Genomic DNA, 23,564 nt, shown 5'->3' on the forward strand with positions numbered 1-23,564 from the left:
CCTATATTTGTAGAGCCTACATATTAACATTTTTGTCTGTTTAATGGCTGTGGAAATACTATCTCATTTTACATTCACATTTTTTTAATCACTGGTTAACATTTGCTTAATTTTTTTTTTCTTTTAGTGGTACTGGGGTTTGACCTCATGGCCCCGCACTTGGGCAGGAGCTCTACTACTTGAACTATGCCCCTAGCCTCTGTTTTATTGTTTTGGTGCTGGGGATTGAATTAAGCGCTTTGCACATGCTGTACCACTAAACTATAGACACCATTTGTATTTTGCACACAAAATTTATCTTGCTCTGAAGTCACCTTGATCATTTATTCATTTGCTTATTGTCTGTGTCCTCCCCTAAAAAGGTAGGTTCTATGGGACCAAGGCTGTTATCTTGTTCACCAGTGTACTTAGATTGCTTAGAGCAGTCCTTAGCATGTAGTGCATGTTCAGTAAACATCTAGTGAATGATTAAAAAGGAGGAGAGAAACAAAGGAATGCTTTAGAGAGAAGAAAGAAGTGATGGATCATGAATTTAAATTGGATCAGTTGTGCTGTAAAGGCAGAGGAGGACGAAGATCTTGACAAGGCCAAAGAACTTTTATGATAGGCCTAAACAAAAGAGAAGAAGAAGTTGTAGTCTGAGAGTATAAATCTTGAATTAGTGATTTTGAAAGAGAAGCACATATGGGTAATATAAGAATTTGAAATATCTTAAAAGTGATACTTGAGGTAGAGTGGAGGAGGGAAGGTCAAGAAACTGAAAGATGAGGGTAGAGGGTGGTTCATCCATGTGAATGCTGAGGTTACATGATGATTGCAGGGCTTAGGGTAGACCAAATGCCAAAGTTGTAGATGAATGAGTAGGAGCTCTTGAGATGAGAGCAGTCAGTGTTCCTCCTTCCCTGCCCAGGAAGGATGAACCTCAAAAGAGCTGCTTTTTAAAAAGAAATAATAGTGATCTGAAAGCATAACTGGAAAAGAAGGAGGTAGAACCCCACCTTTTGGCCCAGCTTATTTTTAAAAGAAAACCTTAATTTCAAAGGGCTGAAAGAAAAGTAATATCAACAGAAGAAACCGGGTGCTGGTGGCTCACACCTGTAATCCTAGCTACTCAGGAGGCAGAGATCAGGAAGATCACAGTTTGAAGAGACTCTATCTTAAAAAAACCCTTCACAAAAAAAGGGGTGGTGGAGTGGCTCAAGGTGTAGGCCTTGAGTTCAAACCCCAGTACTGCAAAAAACTAAGAAAAACTGAAGAAAACTAGCTTTAAGGTGGTGGTAGGAAAACCTGAAGCAGCGGTTAGTGATCCAGGAACATTGGATGGTTATGAGGCACAGAGGGCCTGGTAGGTGTGATGGAAAGGTTTGGGAAGTAGACGAATGTAGAGGGCTCTAAGGAAGGCGTAAAACAACAGGGCTGTGGAAACTTACATTTTTTTTTTCTTTTATTCATTTATGAATGCAATGTTTGGGTCATTTCTCCCCCCCTTTCCCCCCACTTCCTCCTTTACCCACCCCCCGACCCCTCCCTCTCCCCCCCTACCCCCTTGCTATCAGGCAGAAACTATTTTGCCCTTATCTCTAATTTTGTTGGAGAGAGAGTATAAGCAATAATAGGAAGGACCAAGGGTTTTTGCTAGTTGAGATAAGGATAGCTATACAGGGAGTTGACTCGCATTGATTTCCTATGCATGTGTGTTACCTTACATTTTAACAGAGTGACATAGTGTGGTTAGCTTTAATTGACTGAAGATTGAGCCTGATGGCTAGAGGACTTGTCTAGTTTGTTCAGAGTGATGGCTTTCCCTGAAGTCACTGATCCAAAATAGTGCCTTGCCTAGATGAAATGAAGTGTTAAACTATACATTCTGAACATGTACTGCTTTTTTCTCTAAAGTGTTTTTCCCCAGATAATACTGAACTTTCAAATTTATGAGTATTTCTTATTGCTTTGTTTTGATTTTAAGGGTGATTTTAAGATCTAAATACAGATCTATATTTAGATCTAAATACAGATCTATCTACCTTTCTCTTGCTTGGGAAGACCTTGCTAAGAAGTACAAACAAGGGACCCCTAAATTATTGTTCTTTCTAGTGTTTATATTATTTCATCTTTAATAGTTGATCCTTTTGTTTTGTTTGTTAGGATTTTTGTATTTTGTTTTTTTTGAGACTGGGACTTGCTGTGTAGCTCAGGCTGGTTTTGAACTTGCAATCTTCCTGCCTCACCCTCCCAAGTGCTGGGATTACATATATGTGTCACCATGTTCAGCTTTTAATATTTAATCTTTAATCCTCTGGCTTGTATATTTATATCTGACACCAAGGGGTAAAGGGAATTCCTCCTTCCCCTTCTGAAGGTTCAAGTCTGTGAGTTGGTGTATATAAACTAATTAATAGATTAGCAGGAGTAAGGCATACAAATTTATTTATGTGCCCAGGAACCACATGAAATATAAAAACTCAGAAAAGGGGCAGATCATCGAGGCTTAAGTACCTTCTTCGTAAGGAAGAGGGAGTGGGGTCTGCAGGCAATTTTAGGTAAGTAGAAAATGATTTTTAGGTGAAATGAATGGGCCCCAGAGTAGACAGGGTCCTGAGTCAGAGCTCCTCTGGGTGCCAGGTTTGGTATTTGGTTTTCATTTTTTTTTCCTATAGCTGATCCTTCCTGGTTAATGAGATTTCCTAACTACTAAATTCCTTCTGGGAAGGGAGTGTTCCTTAGAAGAGTTTCAGAGAAAGAGAATCAATGACCATTGAGGGAGGGGGCCAGAGGAAGGTCTGGGAGACCTTCTGAGATGTCTCTTTCCAGCTTAACATGTCAGATCTCTGTGGAGTGTCATTTCCTGAGCTCTAACAGTATGTTGTATAGTTTCTAAAATGTATCTTATATTTTTTTGCAAATGGCCATACACTACTCCATTTTAAAGGTACTGTTTTGGGTTTTTTTTTTTTTTTTTGATACTGCTTATTTCATTTATTTGGAAATTCCATTAAAGACAGACTCTGCTGGGTGCTGGTGGCTCATGTTTATAATCATAGAACTTGGGAGGATCAAGGCTCAAGGCCAGCCTGGGCAAATAGTTTGTGAGACCATGTCTCCAAAGTATAACGGAGTAATATGGACTGGAGTTGTGGCTCAAGTGATACAGTGCCTGTATTTGTTGCAGACATGGAGCCCTGAGTTCAAACCCCAGTTCCACCAAAAAACAACAAAAAAAGAAGACACTGTAAATGTTATACTTATTATTCAGCTTAATATCCTCTACTGACTTTGTTTTAAAAACCATATTAAAATATACTTGATAGTCACAGCAGGGGGCCTGTGGCTTACACCTGGTCTATAATCTTAGCTAGCTGGGAGGCTGAGATTGGAAGGGTCATGGTTCAAGTAAATAGCCAGCTCCAGTAAATAGTTCGAAAGACCCCCATCTCCAAAATAACTAGAGCAAAATGGACTGGAGATGTGGCTCAAGCAGTAGAGTGCTTGTGTTTGTAAGTGTGACGCCCTGAGTTGAAAGAAACCCCAATCCCACACAAAAAAAAAATCGTTATATTCTACAGGTACATGTGCATATGTATGAAATGATATCTATACAGAATTTTCTGTTGCTTTATATTTTTGTGATAAACCAAAAGACTGGAACAACCTAAATGCCTATCAAAAAGAGAATTGAAGTCAGGCACCAATGGCTCACATGTAATTCTAACTACTCAGGAGGCAGTGATCAAGAGGATGGCGGTTGGAAGCCAGCCAGGGGCAAATAGTTCTTGAGACCCTATCTCTAAAAAGACCCATCACAAAAAAGGACTGGTGGAGTGGGTAAAACCATAAGAGTGCCTGTGCTGCCTAGCAAGCGTGAGGCTCTGAGTTCAAACCTCAGTACTGCTGCCACAAAAAAACAGAGAATTGATTAGCGCATACTGATATAATGAGAAATCATAACATTTTCAAAAACAAGAAAATACTTTATATGCTGATACCTAATCTTCATTTTTTTAATGAAAAAAAAAGGACCAGGAACAATATTGTATATACTACTAATTTATATGTCCCTCAAATACCTTGCTGATGACATTAATTACCTTCAAGGAAAGAAACTGATGGGCTCAGAGACAGAAGTGGGTATCATTTTACACTTTGTAAATTTTGAGCCATTAAACTATGTTACATAGTCAAAAATAAATTTAAAAATTTTAAGGTAAAAATGAAATCATCTACTGAAAGTTTAGTTTTTAAAACTTTTTTGGGGGGGACTAAATCAAGCTAGTATGTACTATCTCGTGTGTGTGTGTGTGTGTGTGTAAATGTCTCCTCTCTTAAGAGCTGGGTATAATCCCAGCACTTGGGAGACTGAGGCAGAAATGAGGATGAGTTTGAAGCCAGCCTGGGCTAGGTAACAAGACTCCATCTCAAAACAAAAAACCAAAAAAGTACTCTCTTAACAATGAATTATTAACCATAGTCAACATGTACAGTAGAGCTCTTGAATATATTCATATTTTTACATTTCTTAATAGAGAATTATTTAATAATACCAGAATTGCAAGCTAAGTTTTTCAAAAATAAGAGATTAAAAACACGATTTTTTTTCTCTTTTATGATCATAGGGAGTGTACAACAGTCAGTTAACCGCAAACAAAGCTGGAAAGGTTCTAAAGAGTCCTTAGTTCCTCAAAGACATGGCCCACCTCTAGGAGAGAGCGTGGCCTATCGTTCTGAAAGTCCCAGCTCACAGACGGAAGCAGGAAGACCTTTGTCAGGATCTGGTATTACAGCATTTGTTCAAGCTCACCCAAGCAACAGTCAGAGAGTGAACCCCCCTCCACCAGCTCAAGTAAGAAGTGTAACTCCTCCACCACCCACAAGAGGCCAGACTCCCCCTCCACGAGGTACCACTCCACCTCCCCCATTATGGGAACCAAACTCTCAAACAAAGCGCTATTCTGGGAACATGGAGTATGTAATTTCCCGAATCTCCCCCGTTCCACCTGGAGCATGGCAGGAAGGCTATCCTCCACCACCTCTTAACACATCCCCAATGAACCCTCCTAACCAGGGACAAAGAGGCATTAATTCTGTTCCTGTTGGCAGACAACCAATCATCATGCAGAGTTCTAACAAATTTAACTTTCCTTCAGGGAGACCTGGAATTCAGAATGGTGGTGGTCAAACTGATTTTATGATACACCAGAATGTCCCTGCTGGCGCTGTGAATCGGCAGCCACCCCCTCCGTATCCCATGACTGCAACTAATGGACAAAGCCCTTCTGCTTTACAAACAGGGGGACCTGCTGCTACTTCATCATATGCAAATGGAAATATTCCTCAGACTATGATGGTGCCAAACAGAAATAGTCATAACCTAGAACTTTATAACATTAATGTACCTGGACTGCAAACAACATGGCCTCAGTCATCGTCTGCTCCTGCCCAGTCATCCCCCAGCAGTGGGCATGAAATTCCTACATGGCAACCTAACATTCCAGTGAGGTCAAATTCTTTTAATAACCCATTAGGAAGTAGAACGAGTCACTCAGCTAATTCTCAGCCTTCAGCTACAACAGTCACTGCGATCACACCAGCTCCTATTCAACCTCCTGTGAAAAGTATGCGTGTATTAAAACCAGAGCTACAGACTGCTTTAGCACCTACCCACCCTTCTTGGATACCACAACCAATTCAAACTGTTCAAGCCAGCCCTTTTCCTGAGGGTACCACTTCAAATGTGACTGTTATGCCACCTGTTGCTGAAGCTCCAAACTATCAAGGTCCACCGCCACCTTATCCAAAACACCTACTGCACCAAAGTCAATCTGTTCCTCCATATGAGTCAATAAACAAACCTTGCAAAGAGGACCAGCCTAGCTCGCCCAAGGAAGAAGAGGGGGAGAAAGGTTTTGAAAATGTTGATAGTGGGGATAAAGAAAAGAAACAGATTACAACTTCACCTATCACTGTTAGGAAAAACAAGAAAGATGAAGAACGAAGAGAATCTCGTATTCAGAGTTACTCTCCTCAGGCATTTAAATTCTTTATGGAGCAGCATGTAGAAAATGTCCTCAAATCTCATCAGCAACGTCTGCATCGTAAAAAGCAATTAGAGAATGAAATGATGCGGGTAAAACCTTTTAAAATGTCTATTTTTTATACTTGATCATTTGTTTTCTTGGTGTTTATTTTAAAATACTGCAATCCAGAGTTTTTCTTACTTACTGATAAATATATTCTCATTTTAAATGACAGCAAACTTTAGAAGCATTTTGATTGTACCGTTTTATTTTAGTATTTTAAGATTTACTTAGAATTTTCTGTAAGAAAGTTCTTGTGTAAATTAAGAAAAATATAGACAGGTGCATATGGCTCACACCTGTAATCCTAGCCACTCAGGAGGATCAGGATTCAATGCCAGCCTATCTCAAAAAATCCATCACAAAAAAGGGCTGGTGAAGTAGCTCAAGGTGTAGACTCTTGAGTTCAAGCCCCAGTACCACAAAGAAAAATATAATTTACAGCATCTAGGTTTTAGGTATACATAGTCCCTTTATATGAAAATGGAGGCTTTTACACATTATCTTACAACATTTAAAAATTCTCGAGGAATATCTGGATCTTACACATTTAGAAAGATTTATTTTTGCTTATAAATTTATAGATTTGAGGGTGTATTCATCACATAGGTTTTATTAGAAGGTGTTAGAGACATCTCTTTCTGTTATTTCCCCCTTCTGGTTATACTTTTTTTCTGGAAAAAAATGCTGAAATCATTAATAGAGAGATCAGAGTAAGTGAACACTCAAATTGGTCTGTGCTGTGCTTCCCCATAGATCTCCTTACTAGATGTTATGGTACAACTAGCATAATCATCGTTTTTATCTTAAGCTTAGAATTCAAAGACTTGATCTCTAATCTTATATCTGCCACTCAAAATCTGACAAGCCATACTTGTGATTAAACTTTGAGACATACTTGAGAAAACTATTCTTTGTATTCTTCTAAATCTGATTTTACAGTATTCTTGTTTTTATTATACTTTGAATTATGCTAGAAAAATACCATGGGCTGAGTGTGAAGCTCAAATGGTAGAGCACCTTCCTACCAAGTGCAAGTTCAAACCCTAGTACTGCCATAAAAAAAAAAAAAAAGAAATATCATGATCTATTATGACTTATTCATATTGTGATACTTAGGATTTCTTACTAAAGTCTATCTGTATGTATTTTCTTAGTTTATTTTTCCTTTTTCCTCTTCACTTTCACTAATAGCTGATTTAAACTTTTATGGTGTTGGAAGCTTTGCTGACTTCTGACTTCTGTAGTCTTCATTACTGTGTAGGCAAGTAAGATTTTAAGAGAAATAGTTCTATACTAAGCCCGCATGCCACCCTTCTTAAAAGATTTTGCATGCAACTGTGCATCCTAACAGAAGCATGAGGTTGCTATATTTGAATTAGTCTTGCATTTCTAAAATTAGACCCTACTTTTCCAACTGAATTTTTCTATTTAGACCCATTAGTGAGTTCTTTATTAATTAGCCAGAAGAGGCTTCCTCCCTCCTAAATTCAGGTATTTCGTATCTACTTAGAAGTCAGTTTTTGTTTTTACCTGTTTTTTTGGTATCTTCATAAGTTACATCCACTATTCTTTGAAATAGTCTAAAAGAACATCTAAAAGATACTTTGTAAACAAACCGGTTGTCTCTTAAATGTGATAGGAGAGTTTGCATTTGTGTTAGTGGTAGGTGGTGAGTCCCATACTTATTCTAATTCTCTAAGAGAGATAAAAGGAAAGACTATCAAGACGTTTGTGTATTTCTTGAGAACAGGGGAAAGGGTTGGTTAGAGAAAGCGTTCTTTTGTTGTTTGTAATGCATCATTGAGTCTAGGGTGGAAGAATTTCTTTTCATTAAAGATAAAATGAGAGGAAGGCTATTTGAAGCCTAGGCATTCCACAGAAAGAATTCAATCCTAATTTAATTTGGGATAGATATGCATGGAAAGAGTTGAAAATGCATGTTACCAGACATTTGTTTTATTGCACATTGGGAGCTTTTTTTTTAAAAGTGCTTTAGAGAAGAATAGAAAGCTGAATGTTGGTATCCTCTTCTTGTTCTCCACAGCTGAATTTCCATATATACTCACCTCCTATATACTGTTAACTATCTCTTAAACTGCACTTTTGATCATTAATTTTCTCTGAAATATATTTTAGATTTCTAACATGCTTTATTAAAAATTATTAAGCATTTAACCTTTAAATATATGCCTGAACTTTTCTAAGTTATTTCTTACTGTTTAGTATTGTAGAAGACAATTATTTAACATTTAGTTTATTTACCTAGGTTGGATTATCTCAAGATGCCCAGGATCAAATGAGAAAGATGCTTTGCCAAAAGGAGTCTAATTATATTCGTCTCAAAAGGGCTAAAATGGACAAGTCTATGTTTGTGAAGATAAAGACACTAGGAATAGGAGCATTTGGTGAAGTCTGTCTAGCAAGAAAAGTAGATACTAAAGCTTTGTATGCAACAAAAACTCTTCGAAAGAAAGATGTTCTGCTTCGAAATCAAGTCGCTCATGTTAAAGCTGAGAGAGATATCCTTGCTGAAGCTGACAATGAATGGGTAGTTCGCTTATATTATTCATTCCAAGATAAGGACAACTTATACTTTGTGATGGACTACATTCCTGGGGGCGATATGATGAGCCTATTAATCAGAATGGGCATCTTTCCAGAAAATCTGGCACGATTCTACATAGCAGAACTTACCTGTGCAGTTGAAAGTGTTCATAAAATGGGTTTTATTCATAGAGATATTAAACCTGATAACATTTTGATTGATCGTGATGGTCATATTAAATTGACTGACTTTGGCCTCTGCACTGGCTTCAGATGGACGCATGATTCCAAGTACTATCAGAGTGGTAAGTAAACTTACACAGATTATTTCAGTTCATAATATTATTTATTTATGCAGTAAAATTGAGGATGGATAGTGAAGACCTGGTTCGTGTCTTAACTCTGCTGGATATACTCAGAATCCTTTAGGCACTTACACTTATAAAATGAAAGAGTATGCTAAATTTATTTCTAAGTATTATTAACATTTTTCAGTTAACCTGTGCACAAAATTTTACTTTGAAATATGTCAGACATTTCAAAAGTAATTGTTAAAATGAAGCCCCAAGTCCACAATGATAAGTACTTTAGAAGCCCCTAAACAGTTGCTTCTCCTTCTCTCCTCCAGAAATAACCATTATTTCAGAACTTTGTAATCAGTTCTTTACTTTTCTCCCTTTTTCACATATGTATATATCCCTAAACCATGTATTATTTCATCTTATTCTTGAAACTTTAATTAAATGTAATCATTCTATATGTATTCTTCTCTGTTGACTACTTTTATGTTTGAGCTTTCCCCATGTTATTGCATATTAAATTGATTTGCATTGTTATTATTCCATTGTATGACTTTTAACACACTTATTTAACCCTAAACACTTTATGTACATGATTCTATTTAATCATGACACTGTGAGGCAGGTTGAAGAAAATGAGACTTTGGTAAAGTAACTTGTCCAAGGTCAGAACAGAAACTGAGTGTAAGGGCTATGCTTTGAATCCAGGTTTGTCTGATTACAGGGCCCATATTATTTTCTTCCACATCACACTGCCTCACCAAGAACCCTTGAAGCCCTAACAGAAGTGTAAGTTGATCTAACATTTGTGACTATGGACTAGGTGCTTTACATATATTATAATTTGGGGCTCACTACAATCCTTTAAGGTAAGTTTTACTAGTCTCCTGTGTGCAGATTGATATTAAGTGCAAAAGTTTTAGTGTCTTCCCACATTCATCTTATTATTTCCAGTTCTTAAAAATTACGCTATTGCAGGTAAATGGATGAACTGAAGAACATCATATTAGGTGAAGTAAGCCATGTTCAGAATGACAAAGGTTGCATTTTTCTCTCATAGGTGGAAGATACATCCAAAAGATATATACACAAATACAAACATGCCCATCTACACATTTCTATATAGAACGTGTTTGCAATGGTGAGACTGTCAGATGGGACTCAGGCAAAGAGGGAGAGGAAAAGAGAATTATAGAAAGTGAACAATATAAAAATATATTGCATCTCTAAAGGAAGATGGCATGACAAAACACACTGAAAGCTGTTGAATAATAGAGAGTGGGGGGATAGGGTAAGGGAGAATAATTAAAGGGGTTAATCTGACTACAGTATATTCACAGCTGAAATAAGATCATAACACCCCTTTTAACAATGAACATGGACATAAAAGTGAAGGACAGGATTGTCAAACAGGTCTTGTGAAGGGTAGGGTGGGAGGGGAGAGGGTGAGTATGATTCGATGTCCTTTATATACTTAAATACAGTGAAACCTGTTGTATTTATTTCAAGTAGGGAGAAAAGGGGATAAGGGAGAGAGATGGTGGGAGTGTACCTAACTAAGGCTATTCTCAGTATACATGGAAATGTCTCAGTAAATCCCCCTGTACAGCTATTATATGCTAATACAAATGTTTTAAAAATATCCCTAGGTTCTATTCTGGTCTTTTTTTATTTTTCTTTTGGTGGTGCTGGGGTTTGAACTCAGTGCCTACACTTCTAGGCAAGCACTCTACCACTTGCCACTCTACCAGCCCTGTTTTTTGTGTTGGGGTTTTTCAAGATAGGGTCTCATGACCCAGGCTGGCTTCAAACCTCAATCCTCCTGATCTCTGCCTCCTGAGCATTTAAGATTACGGGCATGATTACCTGGCTCTATTCTAGTCTTGATGAAAGTCTTCACTGAAGAATGGGAATTATATTTTAATCAAATTTCCCAGATGATTATTACAGATAGGTTAATTTCAGATACATTTCTCTACATGGGTTCATCCTATCTTGGCTTTCAATACCATACATATTTCAGTAACTTCCAAGTCTCTCTTCCTTCTAGTCTTCCCAATTTTAGCAAATTGTACCACCACCACCCACTTATTTATCCTGACCCCCACCCCCCAATCCCATCTGATCCATCACCTGTAAATCCTATTTACCTCTAAAACATATCCTGAAGGGCTGGGGGTGTGGCTTAAGTGGTATAGATCCTACCTAGTGAGGCTGAGTTCAAACTTCAGTACCACCATAAAAAAAAAAAAATCCTAAATTTATTCAGTTCTGCAGCTCCATTATTCTACTCTAGTCTAATGCAGGTTTCACTCTCCTTTAGTCTGTTCTGTACAATGCAGCCAGAATTTTTTTTTTCCCTTTGGCAGTACTAGGGATTGAACTCAGGGTCTCTTGTTTGCTTGGCAAGTGCTGTAGCATTTGAGGGATATTTTTAAACCATAAAGCAGATCTTCTCGCTTGTCATCCTCTTGCTTCAAACTCCCCAATATCTTTTCATTGTGTAAACTTATGTGGACTGGCTCCTGCTCCATTTGCAACCATTCTCCTTTCCCTCGTTATCATCTCTACAGTTGTTTTTTTTTTCTTTCTTTCTTTGTAGAGATGGGGGGTCTATGTTTTCTAGGCTTGCCTCCAATTCCTGGGTTAAAATGATTTCTCTGCCCCCTTTTTTAGTGGTGGTAGTGAGGATTGAACCCAGGGCATGCTAAACATGTACTCTACCACTGAGTTACCCTCAGCCCCATCTTCACTGTTTCTTACATGTGTATTTGTTGTGTTTCTTCTACTAGAGTGTAAGGTGCTTAAGAACTTTGTCTTAGTTACTGTCATTTGTTGAATTAATGAAACACTGATCTAATTTGTTTGAAAATTTGCCCAGAGAACAATTTTATTCAGAGCAGTCTGAATAACGATGTTAATCTTACCCACTCATGACTTACATTGTTATCATTTAACAATGAGAAAATTACTGGGTCTTATTGTTCTTAGTGTACAGTTTTCCTATTGATATTTCAGAAAACAGGCAGTTTAAACTAGTCAGTATAAGCACTATCAGTGACTTGACATACTTGTGTTTTAATTTGTCACAAGGGAAGATGTTCCCTAAATCATGATATCAAAAGATTAAACAAAGCAGGGCTCTGGTGGCTCACATTTGTAATCCTAGCTACTTGGGAGGCTGAGATCAGGAGGATCACAGTTCGAGACCAACCCCCACAAGTAGTTCACAAGACCCTATCTCCAAAATAACCAGAGCAAAATGGACTCGAGGTATGACTCAATCAGTAGAGTGTCTGCTTTACAAGCACAAAGCCCTGAGTTCAAATCCCAGTCCCACCAAAAAAGAAAAGGTTAAACAGACTTTAGGTTTACTCGTTTCTTTTATTTAATTATCCCCTTTTATTATACAGGTGATCATCCACGGCAAGACAGCATGGATTTCAGCAATGAGTGGGGTGATCCCTCCAACTGTCGGTGTGGAGATAGATTGAAGCCACTGGAGCGGAGAGCTGCACGCCAGCATCAGCGATGTCTAGCACATTCATTGGTTGGGACTCCAAATTATATTGCACCTGAAGTGTTGCTTCGAACAGGTAAGGCATTTAGTGTTTCATAAGTAATCACAGCAGACCTTTAGGTCAGTATACTAGAATATGCTTTATTTTTCAGTTTTATGATAAAAGTATGCTACAGTGTACATTAGTGATTTATTATTAATTTTGATTCTATTAATTCTGAGCATTTTTAAAGAGTGCTTATGAATAACTACAGTTTTGGTATCTTACTTTAGGATATACACAGTTATGTGATTGGTGGAGTGTTGGTGTTATTCTTTTTGAAATGTTGGTGGGACAACCTCCTTTCTTGGCACAAACACCATTAGAAACACAAATGAAGGTAAGGTATAGAACCTATACCAAAAGAATTGTCACAAAGTTCCTATACCATAGACCTTTATATATACTATCATATATAAACAATACCTTTACGTATCCTGTATCCAAAACACTTGAGGCTAGAAGTGTTTCACATTTTTTTCAGAATTTTGAATATCGGCTTATACATAATGAGATATATGGTGGATGAGATTGAAGTCTGAACATGAAATTCATTTATGTTTCATACACACCTTATGCACATAACCTGAAGATAATTTTATGTGGTACTTGTAGCTCACCTTCGTTTTTTTTTTTTTCATTGTTTTGTTCTACTTGTTGCAGTGGTGGGATCAAATGCAGGGCCTTGGGTACTGAGCTATGTTCCCCATCCCTTGTGCTTTTGTTTTGACTGTGATTGTCATATGAGGTCAGGAGTGGATTTTAAAGAATTTCCCATTTTGGATTTTTGGATTACAGATACTCAGTCTGTACTTCACTTACAGCATCTTTAATCTGGAATTAAAGGAATGAGTTTATATACTGGGTGTAGTGGCACAAGCCTTTAATTCCAACCACTTGGGAGGCTGAGGCAGGAGGACCAAGAGTTCAAGGCTGGCCTAGGCAACAATATGAGACCCCTGTCTCATATGTAAGGGCCTATGAACCCACTAAAATTCCATGCATGAATACTAATCTGTAACATCCCATCATCAGAATATTCACACACATGTTCATATTTTATTCTCATAAAAGTCTTTAGTTCCTTTGGAAGATTTATTACAATTTGCTCCTTGTCAGCCATTGAGCTGTATCTCCTTCCATGTACATTCTAACCCCATATTACAAAGATTTGTGTCTCTGCTGAAAATACCTCTGGCACTTAAATAAGAAGCTGTTCACAATTTTGACCAATTATTGTCCCATTTTAAATCCTTAAGGTCCACAGTTGTCCTCTGTTCCTTTGTTTTTATTCATCCCATTTTGTCAGTCTGGAATGTCTTCCTTTTCTTCTGTCTTCCACAACCCTTTTTCCTTTCTTTTTCTTTTTTTGTAGCATAGCTGGGGTTTGAACTCAGGGCCTCATGCTTGCGAGGCAGGCACTCTACCACTTGAGACACATCTCCAGCCTACCCCTCTCCCTTTTTTGAAGAACCTGGTTAAATCCTGATCATTCCTACTCTTCTTTTATTTTTTTGTTTCTGATTATTCTTACTCTGAGTGTGTCTTCAGATAACATTTCTTCTGTAACTCACTCCGAAGGTGTTGACTACCTGTCATTGCATTTAAATTCCAGGAATATTACAAAAAACTTTTAGAACTAATAGGTAAATTGAGCCAGGTCATAGGATACAAAGAAAACACATAAAAATCAATTGTATTTCTATATTCAAACAATGAACAATTGGAGGCATAATTTTAAAGCAATATTATGCATAATTCTTCTCCAAAAAGGAATACTTAGGTTTAAATCTTATCAGAACATGAACAATATTTGTGTGCTGACGGATGCAGAATGTTGCATAAGTGGAGACAAATACCATGTTCACTGATTGACCCAATATAGTGAAGCTATCAGTTCTCCCCAGATTAATTTATAGAGTTGACAACTTCAATCAATATCCCAGGATTTTTGTAAATATATAAAACCTAACTCTAAAATTTGTATGGATGAACAAAGGAACTAGACTAGCAAAAACAAGTTCTAAAAAGAACAATGCTGGGGATATCAACTGCCTGATTTTAAAACTTACTGTGAAGCTACAGCCGTACAGACAGTGTGATAATGGTGAAAGGATATACACACAGATCAGTGGAATAGACTAGAGTGCTGACCTACACCAATATGGCCATTTGATCTTTGACAAAATTATAAATGGAGAAAGTAGAGTTTTCAACAAATGGTGTAGGAACAAATCAACCAAAATGCACAACCCCAAGTTTTTAGAGTGGAAATTCTATTCCAAAGGATACAGCTCCTCTATCTAGGAAGGCAGGCTGCAGTGTCTGTGATGACTGTGGAGCTGAACATGGTGGATGGTAGTTGGTTCACACATGCAGCAGTGTTACCAAATTTTCACAGCGTCTCCCTTTGTGAAGCACTCCACTGGTTACTGTAAGTGTCCAGTCAATTTCCAGAATTCCCAGTTTATTCAAATCATGTTTTTATGGTTTGACTGTTGTTTTATAAAAAGGTGGGAAGGATTCCATTTTCTGCAACATGTGCCTCTCTACTGTGTTTTTTTGTTTTTTTCTTTTGGTGGAACTAGGGTTTGAACTCAGGGCTTCGTACTTGCAAATCATGTGCTGTACCACTTGAGCCACACCTCCAGTCCATTTTGCTCTGGTTATTTTGGAGATGAGATCTCATGAAATATTTGCCAAGCTGGCGTCAAACTGTGATCCTGATTTATTATCCCTTTGTATGGTTTTGTGGTTGCTCTAGTAACTATAAAATACTAAGTTTTCACTGTCTACTTAGAACTGATATTTTACCACTTCAAGATCAATGTAGAACATTATTATTGGTATCATTGCTCTCTACCCTTTCTATTGTAAGTATATATTAATCTACATACATTCAAATCTGTATTCAATAGTATTACAAATTTTGCTTTTAACCTTCATCTTATTTTAAAGAAGTGAAGATGAGAAGAGTACTCATTTATGTTTGCCTGAATATCTATCATTTTCTTTGCTTTTCCGGCATTCCTGAAGATTCTTTCTATATCCTATCTCTTCTGTCTAAAGAACGTCCTTAAGCAAATGTTTTAGAATAGGTTTTCTGGCAACAGATTAAGATTCTCTTTATGTTCCTTCATGTAAGACTGTCTTATTTGCCTTAAGGTTTTATTACTTGATTTATGTCTTGATCCATTTTCCTTTTCTGGTTTTTTTTGAAACAGCAATCCTCTTGATCACAGCTTCTCAAATAGCTGGGATTATAGGCATGAGCCACCAGCACCCAGCCAAATGCCGTTTAAAGGGCCCACCAACTGTCAACACCATCATCACATTGGGGACTAAATACCAACATTAGTTTTGGTGGGGCCAAAACACATTCAGGCTATAGCAGTATACAATTTTAGGTTTCAGTTCTTGAAGCATTTTAAAATATCTACTTCATTCTGGTTTTTTTTTTTTTTTTTTTTTTTTTTTTTTTTGTGGTACTGGGGCTTGAATTCAGGGCCTACACCTCAAGCCACTCCGTCAGCCCTATATTTTCAAGACAGGGTTTTGGGAACTATTTGTCCAGGCTGGCTTCGAACCGCAATCCTCCTGTCTCTACTTCCTGAGTACCTAGGATTACAGATGTAAGCCACTGGCACCTAGCCTGTTTTTCTGTTATAATTAATGAGACATCTGCAGTCATTCATTCATATTCCTAAAGTAATGCATCATTTTTCTCTGACTGCTTTCAATAATTGTCTTTTGTGTTCAGTATTGTTATTATGCTCTGGCATGGATTTCCTATAGCTTATTCTATTTGGGGGCTCATTAAGCATCTTAAATTTGTAGCTTTATACCTTTTGTCAAATTTGGGTAGTGTTAAGCCATAATTTGTTAAAATATTTTTCTGCTTTATACACTCTCTCTTTTGAGGCTCCAGTGACAGAAATATTTTTTCTTATAGACCCAGAAATGTCTGCTCAGATCTTAAATTGTTGTTCTATTATTTAAATTGTGTGGTTTCTATAATCAAGTCCATTGATTCTTTCCTCTGACAATCTGCTACTGTGCCTGTCCCTGGAGGTTTGTTTTTTTATTTTTTTTTTTACTCTTTGGTGGTATTGGGGTTTGAACTCAGGGCCTTATGCTTGCTAGTCAAGTGCTGTACCACTTGAACCACTCCATCTGCTGTGACTATTGAGTTTTTAATTTTGCTGTTCTAAAATTTCCATTTGGTATTTCTTTATATCTTCAATTACTTTACTGAGACTTTATTTCTAGGGTACTATTTGGAGCACTTTTATAATGGCTACTTTAAAGTTTTTGTCAGATAATTCTAACATCTGTGTCATCTCAACACTGTCAAGAGACCAGAGATGTAGCTCAGTGGAAGAGTGCCAGCATGTGCAAGGCCCTGGGTTTGATCCCTGCTATCACCAAAAAAAAAAAAAAAAAAAAGTCTTTATCTATGAGTTGAAATTTTCCTGGTTCTTTTGAATGCCAAGTAATTTTGGATTATATACTGGACAGTTTGAATATTAAATTATGAAGCTTTGGGTCTTTTTTAAAAACTTACGGAGAGTGTTGACATTATTCTAGCAGGCATTAAACCCGGTTGGATTCAGGTCATAAGTTTCATCGTGCTTTCAATGTCAGCTTCATTTCAAAGCATTTAGTTGCTAGGCAGATTTCTGCCAGGCTCTATGGTATTTTCCTGGCACAGTTCTCAAAGTCTTTGAAATATTCTTTTAGAATCACATCCATATAGGTACAGCTGGAATGGTGAGCCTAGCAGTTCAGAAACTACTTTATGGGGCCCAATCTCTTCCTTCTGTGGTGTCCATGGTACTTTCCACTTCCTGACAGCTCTTCTTCAAGTTTTATGACCGAAAGTGAGGGATTATTTGCCCCTACTCTTCATATGTCTCATAACTGCAACGAGGACAAAAGTGCAAGATGACAACAACAGAGATTCAAACAATCTTTGAGACCATGTGCTGTATGTATGTCATTGTTTTGTTGTCCAATTGGAAAGGAAGGTTCTTTATCAAGAGTTTTATGTGCCTACAAGGCCTTATTGCTACCTGTATTACTTCCAGAAAATCCCTTTCACAGATCTCTGGTCCTGAACTAGAAGGGCTTTTCCTAGAGCTAGCTCTCTCTTGTCTGTGCTGTGCAGCTTCCAGGTTTTGGGACTATCTTGAGTCTAAGCTGGGATCAATAGGGAAAAAATTACAAACTTACCACCAGTGATACTTGAGGTTCTCATCTTCTTCCTCCGTGAGCCTGTTACTGTGTACTGTTCACTTTTCACTTTTCAGTTCCTCAAGTAAACTGCTCCATGCATTCTATCCAGGTTTTATAGTTGCCTTCAGTGGGAAAGGCAAGATAAAGTATATCTAGTACATCTTAATTAGAACTAGAACCTCTCTCTGGTTGTTTGTAGGATTTTTTTTTCTCTCTTTAACTTTGACCATATATATCTTTGTGTAGTTTTGTTGCTGTTGCTTGTTTGTATTTATCTTGATCAAAGTTCACTAAGCTTTCTGAATTGATGACTTTCATCAGTTTTGGGAAATTATCTGTCATTATCTCTTCCAAATTTCTTTTGCTTCTCTCATCAGATTCTAATTTTTATTCATATATCTGTTCTGTTCAATATTGTCCTCCATACCTCTTATGCTTTAATTTGTTTCTATTTTTTCCTCACTGTGCTTTGATTTACATAATTTGTTTTGATCCTTCTTTGAATTAACTGAATCTTTCCATGTACCTACCATTTTTTTGCCTGAATCTAAATATTTCTGAGTGTTCCTTATAATAAAAAAATGAAAAATTTGTCCTGCTAAGTGTATACCTTTGTTTTTCCTGTCTGAAGTAAGTGATGGAACTACACTTACTTATGATATTACTAGATCATGATTTTTTTCCAAAAAGAATTTTTAAAAATTCTATTATCAGTTGAGGTATCTCCTTATTTTAACCTAGACTTCAGACTTCAGAAGAGGGGATAGATTTTTCTTCCTTCCACAATAGTTGATTAGCTCCTATATGAATAAAGAAGAATGGGCTCATTCTTCATCATTATTATTTGATGTTTATTGATTCCCTATCAGGTTGAAAATATCTTATCAAAATTAAATAAGAATGCATTTTGCCACTTAACAGGGTCTTATGCCAATTTCCCCTGCCTGACAGTTAATTCATTTGGCATTCCTTTCTTCCTTTCCATTCCATTTTATTCAAAATCAGAACAAAGATTTGTTGAACATCTATTATGTGTCAAGAGTTCCTAGCCTTATAGAATTTTGTACTTGAGCAGAATGATACAGAAATAAACAGGCACCACAGAGTATTGGAAATATTACAACGGAAGTAAATACACGATGCAGGGGAGGCAGAGAACAAGTAGTAGAAGTAGCAGTTTCTACCAGAAGGGCTGAAAGGAGAGGTGAAAACTTATTGTGAGTCTGTGCTATATGTTGCCTGGAGAGGAGGAGACAGGAGAAAAAGTTACTTCCCAGCAGTGATTCATTATTAAATGTATGGAAGGTTATAATACCATACAAACTATTTTAAAAGTCAAATAGTCTAGTAAGACTTTTGGAAGTTTCTGGTTTTAATCTCTTCCCTTATTTGTTTGTTTTTGAGGTACTGGGTACTAATTTTTAAAACTCTTCTTTAAAGGTTATCAACTGGCAAACATCTCTTCACATTCCACCACAAGCTAAACTCAGTCCTGAAGCCTCTGATCTGATTATCAAACTTTGCCGAGGACCAGAAGATCGCTTAGGCAAGAATGGTGCTGATGAAATAAAAGCTCATCCATTTTTTAAAACAATTGATTTCTCCAGTGATCTGAGACAGCAGTCTGCTTCATACATTCCTAAAATCACACACCCAACAGACACATCAAATTTTGACCCTGTCGATCCTGATAAGTTATGGAGTGATGATAATGAGGAAGAAAATGTAAATGACACTCTCAATGGATGGTACAAAAACGGAAAGCACCCTGAACATGCTTTCTATGAATTTACCTTTCGGAGATTTTTTGATGACAATGGCTACCCATATAATTATCCAAAGCCTATCGAATATGAATACATTAATTCACAAGGCTCAGAGCAACAGTCGGATGAGGAAGATCAACATACAGGCTCAGAAATCAAAAACCGTGACCTAGTGTATGTTTAACATACTAGGAAATAATTGTAATGAAGATCTGTAGAAAGTCAGGGGCTTTTGAAGTTTTGAGAATAAAATTATGCAAATGTGGCAAAGCTATATATGTGCACTCTGTGTACAATATTCTACTTTCCTAAATTATGGGAAAGCCTTTTAAAATGTTAATTTATTCCACCCTTTTAAATCAGTAAGTTAGAAAAAAATTGTTATAAGGAAAGTAAATTATGAACTGAATATTGTAGTCAGTTCTTAGTACTTAAAGTACTCAAAAAATAGTGCTTTTTTTAAAAGGAGAAGCCTGGTATCTATTTGTATATATGCTAATAATTTTAAAATTTGAAAGAGTTTTTGAAATTTTTTGAAAGACAGTTTATCTTGCTTTAACCAAATATAAAACATACCCATATTTACAGAGCTCTTTTTGGTCCTTGTAACCTTATTTTTGGTACAAAATAAGCTAAAGAAATTAAGCCATCATTTTGGAGAGTGTTCCCAGGCTAATGATAATCTGTAAATCACATCCTGCAACTAAGAGACAGGAACTGGAAACAATGTTCATCTGAAGGAAAAACTGAAGAGTTTATTCCACCAGTGGTGTATTTAATCTTCCAACAATTTTGTTCAATAATTACTGGCTTTAAAGAAGCCAAAGCACTACTAGTTTGTTTCAATATTTGTATTAATGCTGCTCCAATTTTAAAAGGGAACAAAGTTGCCATAAATCAAAATTTTCAAATACTAAAATTAGAAAAATTTTTCTACCATCCTAAGCAGAGAATTATTTTCACTTTCTGTAAAATGTTGATTAGAAATTACTTGTGGCTACTCACAAAGTACTTTTTTTAGTGGCTGGAAAGGTATCTCAGTGTTAGAGGACTTGCCTAGCATGCATGAGGCACTGGGTTCAATCTCCAGCACTGCAAAAAAAAAAAAAAAAGTACTTTTTTCTGTGTATGACTAGTTACGATCATGTTATCAAGTGCTGTGGATTTCTTTCAGAACAGTGCAACATATACATATAGTTACTGGCAAAGAAAAATGTGGCTATTTGGCAATATTTTACCTAAGGACAGACTAACTGATGAAAAAAATTACTGTCCCGTAATTGAGATGGCCATTACTAATTAGAAAAAGTTACATAGTGGTCTAAGTAGAAAATTCAGGACCTCCTAACTTATTAAAGATTAGATTAATACTTTTCAACATGCTTATTTAATATTAGGTTCTAAGGTGGAATTGTGGTTCCATACCAAAACACATACAAATAATCTTTTTAGGAAGGGGAATTAGGCTTCAGTCTGACCTTAGTAAAGTTTGTATTTCATCTCTTTTCTTAAGCTTCATTGGTATGAAACTGTTTTATCAAAGTTTAATGTTTGTGGATAAAAGGCATAATTTTAGTGAGTTTTCATACTTTTAGCTTTCTTCCTACAAATGCTAATGGAAACCACAAGTGGAGTCAAAGGCGAAGCTGTTCCAGTTGAACTGGGGGAGGGAAAGACCTTTGTTAGTTTTACACTTCCCACCTTCCTGTAGGGGGCCCTCTCACTGATCAGCTTGAAAACTGCTGCCATGTAATGGTGGGCCTTTGGGGACGCTTGTCCTTTTGAGAATCCAGTAAAGGTTGTGTGGACTCTGGTCCCAGGAAAAAAATGCACATAAAATACTGCATCCAGCCGGGCGCCAGTGGGTCACACCTGTAAGCCTAGCTACTCAGGAGGCAGAGATGAGGAGGATCGTGGTTCAAAGCCAGCCCAGGCAATAGCCCTGGCAGATAATTCCATGAGACTCCATCTCGACAAAACCCTTCACAAGAGATTCTGAACATGTTGAAACCTGTCCCAGACTACAGATTAAGGACTTCTGTCTATAAGAAAATTGACATATGCTTTTAATTTACTGATCAGTACTCAGCATATCTTGCATAAATACTAATAATCTGAGATGGGAAAGATCTGTAGCGTATGATAAAGTGACTATGAATGCTGGTATAACACTATGATGTTTTAAACACCATTTTTGAGGGCACTGAAATGTTTGACTCATTACAGGCTTTCTGAAGGATTTCTAATCAGAATTATAAAATGAAATGCACTATTTTAAAAGGGCAGTTTTCACTTCATGGTACATTTGATTAGTCCTGTAAAATCCTATGCAAAACAGACTAGTTGAAGAATTTGTAGCTTGGTACTCAAATTTGTAAGCGATCCCTCTTGTTCTTTGGGCCTTTTCAGACAGATTTACTTAAATTTTCATTAAATTGTTTTACTTCTGGACTATGGTGCAATACAGGATAAAACCAACTTTGTTACATTTATATTGCAGAAAAACTAAGGTGCTGTCTCCTCCCTTCCTCTGTGCTGCCCTCCCTCCTCACAAAATGGACACTGTTCCTTCTTCTCAGATGTAAACAGCCACTACAAATTTTGTAACCCTTTAAGTTTCCTGACAGTATAAGCTTTTAGTGTTGTCTGTAGCAGTATACAAAAGCCTTTGGTCTCTGCAGTTTTAATAGGTTGGATATACTTATTAGCTATCTTGTTCCCAATGATACCCAGTTTTTCCAGCATAGAATGTGGTGCTTCCTGACCAAAAATATGAGAAAACATAATAAAAAACTGGAATATTCTCAATTGGAATGGAGTGAAAACATTGGTTGGACATGTTTTCTTTTCTAAAATAATTTTTTCATTAAAAAACTTGCTTTCTTATACTTACCCCTTTTATGCATTATCAATAGTATTTATAAGATGTGTTCTATAATTATGTAATTGTAGATACTGTAATGTTTTGTCCAGTGACATCCTAAGGCAGGCCCTATTGCTGTATCTTTTCTACCTTATTTGTAATAGAAACTATAGAATGTATGACTAAGAAGTCACTTTGAGATTGACTTTTTTAAAAAAGTTATTACCTTCTGCTGTTGCAAAGTGCAAAACTGTGAGTGGAAATGTTTTATTCTGACTTAATAATATGTTAGAAGTTAGAGAACACAGTGGGAGGATCTTTAGATATTGCTGCTGCTGTTACCCAAGGTACTTTAGAAATTTTTCTTTAATTAAAAAAAAAAATCCCTTTGGTATTTAAAGTGAAACATTTAACCTGTTTGTTTTAATCTAAGGCAAAATAATTTGAGTCAACATATTGGTATATTTGTAAAGCGCCTTAATATATCCTTTTGTGGAAGGCACTACAGTTTACTTTTATATTGTATTGTGTATATAAGTATTTTGTATTAAAATGGAATCAGTGGCAACACTACAGTTTTATAAAATAATGCTTTGTTAGAAAAAAAATTAAAGCTTTGCAACATAGCAGCTGTTTTGCATACTTCTGAATGTAATAGAATGAATAATCAGCCTGTGTTTTTAATGAATCTATTTGTATTTTCCCAATCATTTCCTCTAGTGTAATGTTTGCTGGGATAATAATAAAAAACAAAATTCAAATCTTTCAAATGTGTGTGGAAAGCCAACTTTTAAGCTGCTTAAGTATGCTGAATTTTTAATTCAAATTTAATCTTTATCAGAAAATTTATTAAAGTTTTGATGCTTTGAAATTAATGAGTGTCTAGTTAGGTTAAGGCAAACTGATGGTAGTGTAATCCAGTAAAATGTTTTCTTTGTATTTAATATATGTACAATAAATGCTGTGTGTGTGTGTTACTAGGTTTGAACTCTGGGCCTGCACCTTGAGCCACTCCACCAGCCTTTTTTTGTGATGAGTTTTTTCGAGATAGGGTCTTGAGTAACTATTTGCCCTGGCTGGCTTTGAACCTTGATTCTCCTAATCTTTGCTTCCTGACTAGCTAGGATTACAGAAGTGAGCTGGCTGTACAATACATTTTTCAAGTCACAGGCTTCCTTCCTGCAGAGTTCCTAGTTTAAAACTTTTTTGCTCTTGAGAGCTTG

General features: G+C 36.6%; 1 protein-coding gene across 3 annotated transcripts in view; it reads left to right on the forward strand.

Moving 5' to 3' along the window:
- Window positions 1–23,111, forward strand: part of Lats1 (large tumor suppressor kinase 1) — a 35,557-nt gene extending 12,446 nt beyond the window's left edge. The window contains exons 4-8 of one of the 3 annotated variants that reach the window (XM_074072357.1): window positions 5,142–6,121; window positions 8,341–8,923; window positions 12,331–12,513; window positions 12,711–12,817; window positions 19,153–23,111. In XM_074072357.1, the coding sequence (XP_073928458.1) occupies window positions 5,142–6,121; window positions 8,341–8,923; window positions 12,331–12,513; window positions 12,711–12,817; window positions 19,153–19,662 (2,363 nt within the window). In that variant the 3' untranslated portion in view covers window positions 19,663–23,111. Of the gene's footprint in view, window positions 1–4,610; window positions 6,122–8,340; window positions 8,924–12,330; window positions 12,514–12,710; window positions 12,818–19,152 lie in introns of all 3 variants that reach the window. The other 2 variants (XM_020175989.2, XM_074072361.1) reach the window with 2 other exon arrangements.
- Window positions 23,112–23,564: the final 453 nt, after the last annotated feature.

The sequence above is a fragment of the Castor canadensis genome, chromosome 1 (genome assembly GCF_047511655.1).
Source record: "Castor canadensis chromosome 1, mCasCan1.hap1v2, whole genome shotgun sequence".
Taxonomy (NCBI): domain Eukaryota; kingdom Metazoa; phylum Chordata; class Mammalia; order Rodentia; family Castoridae; genus Castor; species Castor canadensis.